This window comes from Takifugu rubripes, chromosome 16, assembly GCF_901000725.2.
Source record: "Takifugu rubripes chromosome 16, fTakRub1.2, whole genome shotgun sequence".
Lineage (NCBI taxonomy): Eukaryota > Metazoa > Chordata > Actinopteri > Tetraodontiformes > Tetraodontidae > Takifugu > Takifugu rubripes.
The window spans coordinates 6,865,428-6,876,133 of record NC_042300.1 but is presented as its reverse complement, the minus strand read 5'-3'; the positions used below and the strand labels follow the sequence as shown (position 1 = coordinate 6,876,133).

The window sequence follows — 10,706 nt, the reverse complement described above, 5'->3', positions numbered from 1 at the left end:
ATCATTTAAAAACTATAGTAGGCGCGGAAAAACCTACTTCTGGCATTACTTTACAACTTGAATGTTTCTTTGTAAGCGATTATATATATTTGTCTCAGACGTGGCTGATAAATAACAACCAATAGATTTCTGTGACGTCATTTACTATTGTTAAAGATTAACCAATGAACGTCTTCAGGAGGCGGGTCAATATGGCTGTAGCTGACAGCACTCCGGTTAGCATGTGAGGGGACTTGAATCTTCAAACTGTAAAATTATCAGTTTAAGGGGTTAAGATACAAGAAGTCTTATGATATACACGGAACCTATTTTGATAGACGTTGTGGGAACACTTACGTGCGATAAATTTAAATTAATCGTCTAGCTAAAGGTGTTTGAAAATGTATTGCTAACGTTAGCTAAAAAAGGCTAATCACAGCTAGTCCAGCTAAGAGGTAAACATGCTTGCCTGACACGTTGGAATCTGAGATATATATTTTTAAATGATCGGTTTGCTATTAATATCCTGCGTCAGAATATTTGGGAATGAAGAAATGGAATTGGCGAGAAGGGCTGCGGCCACACCGACGACCAGGTGCAGGTCAATATCGAGGCTGGCGCAGAGGTCAAAGGTCGTCTCAGGAAGATCAGCGGTTTGTCTAATAGTCTTGATGATTTTCTGACGTCCTTATACAGGATACCAGCTCATCATTTGTGCTGTCTTTGCAGGTATGGACCGAGTGAATCAGGGCCATCATATAGAGCATCTCGTGGGAGACATGAAAACCAGTCTGTTGCTGCTTCTTCCTCTACCTCGTCTTCCTCTCGCTCCTCTGAAACCAGCACTGCTGCACCAGGTCAGGCTCGGCACCAGATGCTGCCACATGAATGTGACAGTAACTAATACTCACTACTGAAGTTTAATCTTTGATCAACAGTTGTGCTCCAGGTATTGCTGTAACGATTGCTCGTGCTTTTTTTTACCCTCCCTACCCCAGAGCTGCCTGGCTTTTACTTTGATCCAGAGAAAAATCGCTATTTTCGCCTGTTGCCTGGGCACAATAACTGTAATCCGCTCACAAAAGAGAAATTACAGGAGAAAGAAAGGGAGAAAGAGAGGCAGAGAATGCTGGCAGAAGATGAAAATCCCAGAAAAGTGAGTTTCCTGTGAGATCACTGCAGTCATATGAAATATATACCACATTTATAATAGAATATCTGTTCTTTGTTATGGAAGGGCTCGACTGAAAGTTATCTTTTATCTAGAAAGCACCAAGAAGTGGACTGAACTCATCCTTGGTCCTACAGAAAAGGCACCTCGGCCTGTCACAGTTACACTCCTATTGCAGGTAGAGGTCATGTCATAGTTCTGTTAATGTGAGCCAGATGCAAATAGCTGTGATGAGGCATCTGAACCGTTCAGTACTTTATGTCTCCAGGCAGGTCCATGAGGTGAAGGTCAGTGGGATGAGACGACACAAACTGGAGATCCAGAGTACAGATAACAGCAACCCAAACACTGACAACTTTAGACTCATAGTGGTGAGAAGAAGCCCTTCACGCATGTGTGCTTCATGACAAGCTTTTTTGAGGTAAATTGTTCTCTGACTCTTTGTTCTTTGGCTCTTTTAGGCAGACTCTGCTTGCGAGCGAGTGTTCACAGTCAACGATGTGTCGCACGGAGGCTGCAAGTACGGCATCATGAGCTTCAGCAGCAGCAGCCAAGGATCTCTGTCTGTGGAGCTGTGTGACAACCTCTACTTTACCAACCGTAAGGTGGGAGTATTCCACGCTAAGCTGAAGCAGTTGTGCTACTTTATAACTCAATGATCAGAATCGTGCACAGGAGGAAATCTGACCTGGCTTTACCTGTTTCAGGTGAACTCCATCTGCTGGGCCTCTGTAAACTACCCAGACTCCCACGTCTTGTATCCTCTTGCAGGTGTCACTTAAACGTTTAAAACTCAAGTGCTGGTTTGATCCCACCTCTGTTCCTTTACTCTCCTGACTGTCAGACTTTGCCTGGTTGGAGCGGCAGATACTCCTGGCTGTGTCAGCTTGCTCCCTGCTTCCCTCTTCAGTAATTCCAATCCAGGTTATGATCAATAGCATCATGTCAACATGTGGTTGGTCGCCCCCCCATTTACTAACTTAATCTGTCCTCAGACCAACCCGGGATGCTCTGTAGCTTTAAGATCTCCTCAGCTTGGTCTTGTGCTTGGTGCCTCAACCCACAGTTTGATAAAACCTTCAGCACAGGTCTGTCGATGCCTCCTCTTTATTACATATTTATAACGAGTCTGACAGCCACCACCACTGACCTTTGTAGTGGTGACATCGGTAAATAACTGTTTTGTTTGCAGGTCTCTCTCATAGGGTGATACTGAAAGACGCAGAAACGGGCCGGACACAGACGTACAGCTCTAGCAGCGACGTTTTGGCTCAGCAGTTTGCTCTGAGGGTGAGACATCTCTTCAAGTGAAGGTGTTGGGCCCAGTAGGACACGGAATAGGCACCTGTACCGGTTTGTCTGCAGGTACCTGTGCTGTTTAATGGATGCAGATCAGGAGAAATCTTCAGCATCGACCTACGGCAGCGTGGTCGCAGGGATCACAACTGGAAGGCCAGTCGCTTCCACCAGGAGTCGGCCATCACCTCCGTGCGCGTCCTGCAGGATGAGAACTACCTGCTTGCTGCCGACATGTTGGGCCAGGTCAGCCTTGGTTCAAGCTTACTAATGACTAAGAAGATTAGAAATTTAAACATTCAGCAGATTAAGCCAGTCACATAAATACCTGCCATTACTTCTATTCATACTTTTGCAGATTAAGCTGTGGGACGTTCGCGTCACAAAGCCTGTGCAGGAATACAAAGGTCACCGCAACGAACATGCCTATCTTCCCGTCCATGTCTGTGAGCCCGAGGGACTTCTGATGGCAGGTATGAGAGACGCAGGTACCACTTGTGATTAGAAATACAGCCTTCCAGCCTGAATCCCGTCCTCTGTTCTGCTCTCAGTTGGACAGGATTGCTACACCAGATTGTGGAGCCTAAAGGACGGCCATCTACTGAGGACCATCCCGTCGCCTTACCCTGCTGCGAATGACATGATCCCCAGTGTTGTCTTCTCCTCCAAGATAGGTGGCTGCAGGGGGCTCCCCGGGCTGCTCATGGCCGTCAAACACGACCTTTACTACTTCCCGTACAACACAGACTACCAGGACGTTGGAGAGAAGAACAGTGGCTTTTAAGAAATTGCTTCTGTTCCATTTTTGCCAAATGTATAAAAGGACTCATAAAATAAATAAGCAGTTGATTGACAGCAACGTGGTAAACTGAGATGTTTTATACTTGCTGAAGAAAACAAATGTGTTGGAGTCTTAGTGAGACAAAAACTCGCACTGGGTTATTGCATTTTAATACATACTGTATGAGCTTACATGAGGATACAGGTTAACCAAATCCCCCTTCCAGTCATTAGGTAACATCCCAGGTTAATCTCACAGATCCTACATGTTCAAACTGGGCAGCCTGAGTAATGAAGCATCTCCTGTATGAGGGGCCAGCCTCAGAATCTTTTTTTCCCCCCAGAGGTGTGCTGCTAACTGAGCCAGCCACTCTGTAAACACCAGTCTGACCTCATAGCCTGGCTTTAATAGCAGGTTTTCCACAAAGCCATGAAATAAACCCTTTTTTCCTTCTTATATATGAAGGTTGCAAGTAAAAATGAACAGTCTATGTTAGCCTTATCGTCACATCTATTATTTGCCCACAACTAAAAACAGATTTGGGATTATGTTAGATGGTATTATTAAGTAGTCACATAAGTTGGAATGTGATGCTACATTTGCTTTCTTCAGATGGTTGGACGCGAGACGGCAGCTGAAACTGGCTGTTGATTCAGAAGACGTAAAACACTGTGTGGTACTGGAAGATTGTCAGATGGTTGTTAGGGTTTCAAGTTTTAAGGGGAGTTTTACAGCTTACCTGATCTCAGTAAACAAGTGTGATAAAGAGTTGCTTTGATAAGGTTTCCTCACTCCCACCTAGATATTCAAGTCTTATTCTTGCGTGTTGTTCACAGTGTGAAAGAGAGGCATAATCAAGTGACGTAACGGTGTTGTGCTAGCCGGGAAAGTCCAACTGGTAAAAGAACCCTTTTTTTCTCTCAACGTCTCAGTTCCAGTCTTTGCGTGGAACCTCGGCCACTCCGCTCCTGTTGCTAGAGCTCCCCGGCTTTCTCGTTGCAGCTGTTGCACACCCTCACTGTGTGGTCCCAGCCTCGAGATGGCACGGCCCGCCGTCCCTGAGAGCAGTCGCCACACACACCCTGGCCACAGGCGCGGCAGTGATGGATGGAGAGGCGAGGGGAGAACTCTCTCTGGCACTCGTTACAGGAATGGATGTCCTGGTCGGGGACCCAGTAGGCCGGGCGGGCTGCGTCTTTTACCAGGCCTGGAAGCACCAAAAGGATGCCACCACTGTTGATTTGTACCAGCAGATACTAGTTAAATGCAGTTGGATCTGAGGCTCACCCAGAGGTATGTCGATCGCACCAACTACAGCTCCTAACGTGTTCTGCACGGCCTCCCCGACCTTCCTGGCTATCAGGGTGCCTCCCTCCTCCTCTAAGGCAGCATCCAACAACTCTGCAACATGCAATTTAATAAAATCAAAACGTTAAATGTGTTGCTTCGAATGGAAGCGGTTCGTACCAGTTGGGATCCCCCTGTTGTGGAAGCAAGCGTCACAGACTCGTACGGGTGCCAGGCCCCAGCCCCTCTCCGGGACCGGCCGTGTTTTAGAGGAGCATGAATCACAGAAGCCCTCTCCACATGCACGACAGTGGTGCTTGGTGTCATTGGGTTGGAACTCTTCGCCACATTTATGGCATTTCTAAAGCACACAGATTATTCCTTTAAGATGTCGCATCGTTTCATAGTGATTCAACACAATATGTTACATACCAAGATGAGGGAGTTGGGCTTCCAGTAGGCAGGAGCTATCTGATCAGTGAGCCACGAGGTCACGGCTTTGGCAGGTTTGACGCTGAGTTCAGACACTGATTGAGAAATGTATTTGACTCCATCCAGCAGCCTTTGAGCAGCATTGTTGTTGTCTTTCAAGAAGCCGTCAGACTGAAAAAGAACCCAACAGACAGTAAAATACAAATATATACCTGATAAAACTGTTGCTTTTACAGCAAGGGTCTGACCTGACTGTCTGCACATTTACAAAAAATGTAAATATAGCCAAAATAGGCTCGCATGGAAACAGCATTTAGCAGTTAAGCTAAATGCTACATGAAAAAGTGACTATGCAATGATGTTCTTACCCCAGGCCATACATGCTGGATCTCTGTTCTAACCACAGTTTCCACTGGGTCCTGATTCCCATACCAGTATTGCCTACTTCTGTAGATCACTGCGCAGTTTGGACACTCGATAACATACCTGCACAGAGATGAATCTGTCTCACATGTTGGATTTGAACACGTTATTTCTTCTGAAAGGTAAGGCATCGTTTTCTCACCCGGACCATGCATAGATGGCCAGGCCAAACCAGGGTGAGTCAGAGGACGCTGTCGTTTTGGGAACCACAATCACCTCCTTCCCTTTTTCATAGCAGGCCTGCGGATTAGCACAGATTTTCAGAACCCCAACAAGCAGGTCTGGCCTCGGCTTACCTTCTGCTTACCTTGCATGTGTATATATGGTTGTCGTACTGTGCAGTGTAGCGGCAGCGGTGTTTGGCCTCGTGGTCAAGCCCCTCCTTTAGGTGATTCATGCTTTTTTTACAGCCCGAGCTGAAAGCGGACCCCCCAAAAATCTTTTTAACACTTAATCAGGATGCGATTTGATGCACAAGCAAGGACAGCGATACGTACCCACAGCTGAGGCAGACGCTGGAGCAGGTAAAGTATTCATCTGGGAAGAATGAATTACTGCTGATGTGCTCATCTGGAATGTCACCACTGAAGCTCTCACTCAAGGCCTGGCGCAGGAGACAGACAAAGTTAGTAGCACCACACTGTAGCCAGGTTAAACATCTGCCTCCAACCCGCCACCATTACCTGGAGAGCCTTGTAGATGACGCAGGCGGCGCGTGGCGAGCGGGTGGTGTTGTTATCCAGCTGCTGCTCCAGGCTGCGCAGCAGGCCGCTGAAGTCCGTAGGGGGGTTGTAGGTCCGAGTTCCGCGATACTGGATGGAGCTGAAAGCTTCTGGAAACAGTCCCAGCTTCCTGAAGCGCTCCTGAAGAAGGCGGTCTGTTGACTCAGCAGGTTTATCTGGAGAGAGAGAGAGAAGAAACGATCACATAAGTGAGATTCGGTCGGTGTCGACCCCGGAGTGTTTCCTGTACCTGATCCTAGGAGCTTTGTGTGGACGGTCTCGTGGAAGATGATTACTGCGGGACCGAGAGTGGACAACGGGACATCCAGACCGCAGCGAGCGGTAGTCGCCTTCAGCTCCTTGGCGAAATGTTTCAAGTACGCATCCGATGCATCACCAAGGAACTTGAAGAGGTCGTCATGGAGACGGTCCGCGTGGGTTCGATAGATTACCACATCAGAGACGGCCAAGACTTTAAGGAGCAGCCGCGTTCGTTGGCCCTGATTGGCTCCTGATAAGGTGAGGGTAAAACACACTTGGGTCAAACAGCCCCACCGTGTCCGCCACGTTTATTAGATATTGTTCTTTGTGCATCATACCAGCCCCGAGCAGGCCTTCTGTGTCAATGACTACCACATGATGAACAGGGTCCATAGCCGCCCATACCCCTACGGTGCAGGACTCCTGGGTGGGTGAGGTTGTGAACACCTCTCGTCCAAGGAAAAAGGTGTGGTTCAGAGTGTGAGACTTGCCCTCTCCGGTGTTTCCAAAGATGGAGACTACCTTGAGGAGCTCAGTGGGATTGCAACCCAGTCTACTCACAAACTCCTCCTCATCCTTCACCTGAGGATTAAGACAACAATCAGCCTTGTAGGCATGACGATATGTCATCAAAAAGGCTGGAATGTCGCGGTGTACCTGCATCTCCTCCCTCTCATCCACCAAACGGAAGCTGCAAACCTTCTCCAGTTCTGCTTTGAGGATTTCAATTTGTGACAGCTCAGCGCTCCCGCTGTTATCCTGCGGAGCTTTAGCGGTGGGGTAGGGAGACAGGGGGTGCTTCTTCTTGTTGACCCCGCTGTGGGTGCGCTTCTGGCAGTCCAAACACAAGTTGATCTTACAGCCCTGGCAGCGGACCAGCGCTCTGATCCGTCCGCCACTGGCAGAGCAGCTGCTGTCACCTTTGCAGGAGTCACAGAAAGGAACATGGCCCGGTGCGATCCGAACCCGGTCGTGATTCCTCATTCGCTCCTGGCGATGGAGCTCCAGTTCGCACCTGGTACACTGCAGGCTGCCACATTCATCACATTCATATGTGGCTTCATCTGAGCCGCCGCAGGCATAACTCTCCTGACAGCCCAAGACTGTGTTCAACCCTTTATCAACATCTGAACCTTGATGGCTCATCTCAAAACTGAGGTCCGAATGAGACAAGTAAAACAAGCTATGGCTCTGTTAGAGTACACGTAACCGGATATGATGTACTAGTCTTTTGTTTTGAAACCCCCCAAATCGCCAACTCATAACTCAAGTGTTAAACTTTTAATAGATATTGCAGAGTGTTCAGCTAAGGTCCAATGGTGTTTAGTTAAGGACTTGCGTAGCACAGTACGTTGAGATAGTAAAATAAAACACTTTCCCTGAGTAAAATTTACTTTTACTGTTAACCGCCTGCTACCTAAATTTAGCCATCTTGTCCGGTTCAAACTATTCCATCATTATATGTCAAAATAGGCCTCAACATTCGCCGTTAAACCGAAATTTAGTTGATGTTAATGACACACACGTAGACTGACTCCAGACAATAACAAACAACCTTGGGATCAGTCGACTGACCTAGCTGGATCTACTCTCGTCCCATCAACAACGACACGTCAACTAAATGCTGCCTCTTCATCACGGTCCATCGCGAGTACAGACCGATACAGGAAACGAAAGAGAGGAGAAAAACTTAGCTTGTGGGGCTTTTTAAAGGGTCAGACCGCTGTAGATGTTACTTTTACACCAGCTGATCGGCTTGTTTTCATACAAAGTTCATAAGTCATAAAAGCAATGCATTTTGGGAAATGGAGGACTTGTCAGTCCGCAGGCGAGCTGTAACTGTGTTAATATTCTGCTTCCATATGGCCTCTTTAAGTTTATATTATTATATACTAACGTATGCCCTACTATGTGTTTGTAATGCAGTGACAATGTTGATATTTAATTATCTAAAGTTGTATTTGTACGCAGAACAAGGTACTACACGCTACCCAGAATGCGTTGCGCCATCCAGCTGCTAAGGTGTTTGCTTGTATTTTAACCAGCGTACACCGACATTGAAGCGGACGGAGACAACATTCATGAACAAAACAACTAACTCCAGGACCTTGGACCTTTACGCTTAAAAGAACGTTATTATAAAAAAAACGTAAATCGACAGTTTCCACCATCCTTACTTTAAGTTCGTCAGATATCGAAACGTATATTCAGGTACATTTAACAAGTGTACCCTCAGTGCAGTTTAATCGATGCGCCCACACGTCCTGCTTGTGTCAGATTTATCTGTTTTCCCGTCGACACTGTGGTGATTTCATTATTTGCTGTTTAAAATTACGGTAAATTAAATCACGCAGTCGCAGTTGGGTTTTTCCTCGTAGCTGAAAGCCCAGTAAAGCAGCTGACATAGCCTGGGGACTGTTAGCCCAATGCTAACCCGCTTTCTATGGTGATTAGCTAAACATCGATTCTGCTCGTTTTTGTTGACGATCACGATGGAGGATGAATCGTTCACCGACATCTCTGGCAAACCCGTATCTCTGGACTGTCGGAACCACTCCAACTTTTGCAGGGAGTTTACTGTAAGCTCAGCCAAGATCTCTATCGGAAAAGTGCTGGCGTACACCTGCTGTGTTTGGCTCTTGGCATACGCTGTGTTTTGGGTCACGGAGGTCAGTCAAATACTTCTTAATATCCGCAGAAATCTGAAATGCATTGAGTCCTCTCATTCAGATCTATCGTTACTTTGATATAATGAATGCATGCAAATCGAATTTCCCCTCTTTTTTTTTAACGTGATGCAACTACTAATGAACAGTTCCCTGTCCCCTCTCTTGCAGAACACGGCTGTCCTGTCCAGCGCCATCCTCATCACCCTGGTTGGCATGACGCTTCACATCCACTTTGTGAAAGTAGACCACGAGTCTCTGCTGGTCATCGGCTCCTTGGGCATCCAGGTGTCCTCCAGCTACGCCTCTGGCCGAGAGACCACCACGTTCATTGAGATGAACAAGATCAAGGATATCGTCATCAATGAAGCCATTTACATGGTGAGACAAGCCACAAAGGTAATTCCTCTGTGAAATCATTTTTAGATCTTCTGAACTGCCGTCGTTCACCTTGCAGCAACAGATCATCTACTACCTGTGTGTGCTGTTGAAGGACCCCTCTGACCCTGAAGGGGCGTCGAGCGTCGTACCCTTGTTTCAGGTGAGGCTAATCGCAGCTCAAAGCCGCTGTCTTGAAGGCACCTTTCGGTGTTGATTATCGTCTCGTGTGGAAAATTTACCCTGTTTTTGATGGAAAACATGTGCGTGTCTGTGTCTCTCAGAGCTCAAAGCCGAGGCTGGACTGTCTGGTGAAGGTTTACAAAAGCTGCCAGGAGATTCTTTCCAAGTGCTGATGACAATCAAGTGGTGCATAAATGCTGTGTCTTGAGCTGTTTACCCTTGTTAACATAATATGCAGTTTATTTTCCCGTTTTACTCATTTTGTCACACGATTCACAAATATATGAATGATGTAAATGTACAGAATAATTCAAATCTATTAACAGAAACCTTTTAGCATTAGTTTTAGGTATTTATGCATTTAGATTGTATTATTATTGTAGTTTCTGTATTTTGTATCTAGTTTTGATATATTTTATGATATGAAAACCAATTAATGACACAAACAAACCAAGGTTATTGTTATTGCTCACTGGTTGTTTGAGGTTTGCTGATATACCAACTTTCTCCAGGAGGTGGCAGCACAATCACACTGCATAATTATCCAAGCCTGCATTACTCAAACAACGTAAATGTCAATAAATACAACAAACTTGGGAACATCGTGTCCACTCTCAGTGCTATTTTCATAAGCAAACAGAGAAGAATCTAAAAAAAATGTATCAGTGCGCTGTCAGATGAGTGGCGTGTGCAGTAAAGATTCAAAAATAAACGTTCACGCCTTGTTCCTTAAACGCATTCTCACTTCCTCTTAAGTACTAAAGGTGTTTTTGCGGTGTTGCGACTGTTGATGGGCTGGACCTTAACTTTTGGATGTTAACTCGTTCATTTTAAAGGTGACAATTATAAAAGTGTGGCCAGAATGATCTTTCCTGAATAAAATGAACATACATAAAAACACTTTTTTTTAATGTTTTAGTTAACCCGTGCTAAGATGATAATTTCGTTCCTTCATCCTTTTTTAAAAATTTGTGTTAAAATCCTATTTAACGATTGGATACTACATGTATTTTTTAGTTTTATGACATGGTAAATAATACAGAATACGCAAGCAGTTTCACAATAAACCGCTAGGAGTCAGTATTATGCGGAGGAAGTTTTGTAGGTTGTTCACAATCAGTCCTGCA

General features: G+C 45.9%; 3 protein-coding genes across 3 annotated transcripts; 2 read left to right on the top strand and 1 right to left on the bottom strand.

The window, feature by feature from the left end:
- The first annotated feature begins 178 nt into the window (after window positions 1–178).
- wdr21 (WD repeat domain 21) lies at window positions 179–3,300 on the top strand. The gene is made up of 14 exons (XM_011611954.2): window positions 179–434; window positions 515–632; window positions 709–836; window positions 978–1,135; window positions 1,246–1,328; window positions 1,419–1,521; window positions 1,612–1,755; window positions 1,858–1,907; window positions 1,995–2,074; window positions 2,146–2,238; window positions 2,343–2,440; window positions 2,516–2,692; window positions 2,805–2,919; window positions 2,998–3,300. The coding sequence occupies exons 2-14, from the start codon at window positions 526–528 to the stop codon at window positions 3,228–3,230; spliced, it is 1,569 nt and encodes a 522-aa protein (XP_011610256.2). The 5' UTR covers window positions 179–434; window positions 515–525; the 3' UTR covers window positions 3,231–3,300.
- An 8-nt stretch (window positions 3,301–3,308) lies between these two features.
- zfyve1 (zinc finger, FYVE domain containing 1) lies at window positions 3,309–8,151 on the bottom strand. Its single transcript, XM_003971551.3, has 12 exons — window positions 7,010–8,151; window positions 6,691–6,934; window positions 6,342–6,602; window positions 6,053–6,267; window positions 5,867–5,973; window positions 5,677–5,785; window positions 5,512–5,609; window positions 5,315–5,432; window positions 4,947–5,117; window positions 4,695–4,875; window positions 4,515–4,628; window positions 3,309–4,434 (listed from the first exon to the last, which is right to left on the bottom strand). The coding sequence occupies exons 1-12, from the start codon at window positions 7,496–7,498 to the stop codon at window positions 4,202–4,204; spliced, it is 2,340 nt and encodes a 779-aa protein (XP_003971600.1). The 5' UTR covers window positions 7,499–8,151; the 3' UTR covers window positions 3,309–4,201.
- Window positions 8,152–8,366: 215 nt separating this feature from the next.
- Window positions 8,367–10,308, top strand: pigh (phosphatidylinositol glycan anchor biosynthesis, class H). Its single transcript, XM_003971550.3, has 4 exons — window positions 8,367–9,021; window positions 9,190–9,399; window positions 9,476–9,559; window positions 9,681–10,308. Exons 1-4 carry the CDS (start codon window positions 8,845–8,847, stop codon window positions 9,750–9,752), a joined length of 543 nt encoding a protein of 180 aa, XP_003971599.1. The 5' UTR covers window positions 8,367–8,844; the 3' UTR covers window positions 9,753–10,308.
- Window positions 10,309–10,706: the final 398 nt, after the last annotated feature.

Excerpts from the sequence above, each read along its gene's own strand:
- pigh (XM_003971550.3), top strand. The coding sequence starts at position 8,845 with ATGGAGGATGAATCGTTCACCGACATCTCTGGCAAACCCGTATCTCTG. Across the intron at positions 9,022-9,189 it reads CTGTGTTTTGGGTCACGGAG|AACACGGCTGTCCTGTCCAG; the intron begins GTCAGTCAAATA and ends CCTCTCTTGCAG. Across the intron at positions 9,400-9,475 it reads TCAATGAAGCCATTTACATG|CAACAGATCATCTACTACCT; the intron begins GTGAGACAAGCC and ends TTCACCTTGCAG.
- zfyve1 (XM_003971551.3), bottom strand. The coding sequence starts at position 7,498 with ATGAGCCATCAAGGTTCAGATGTTGATAAAGGGTTGAACACAGTCTTG. Across the intron at positions 5,433-5,511 it reads GCCATCTATGCATGGTCCGG|GTATGTTATCGAGTGTCCAA; the intron begins GTGAGAAAACGA and ends ATCTCTGTGCAG. Across the intron at positions 4,629-4,694 it reads CAACAGGGGGATCCCAACTG|AGTTGTTGGATGCTGCCTTA; the intron begins GTACGAACCGCT and ends TGCATGTTGCAG.
- wdr21 (XM_011611954.2), top strand. The coding sequence starts at position 526 with ATGAAGAAATGGAATTGGCGAGAAGGGCTGCGGCCACACCGACGACCA. Across the intron at positions 1,756-1,857 it reads TCTACTTTACCAACCGTAAG|GTGAACTCCATCTGCTGGGC; the intron begins GTGGGAGTATTC and ends TACCTGTTTCAG. Across the intron at positions 2,920-2,997 it reads CGAGGGACTTCTGATGGCAG|TTGGACAGGATTGCTACACC; the intron begins GTATGAGAGACG and ends TTCTGCTCTCAG.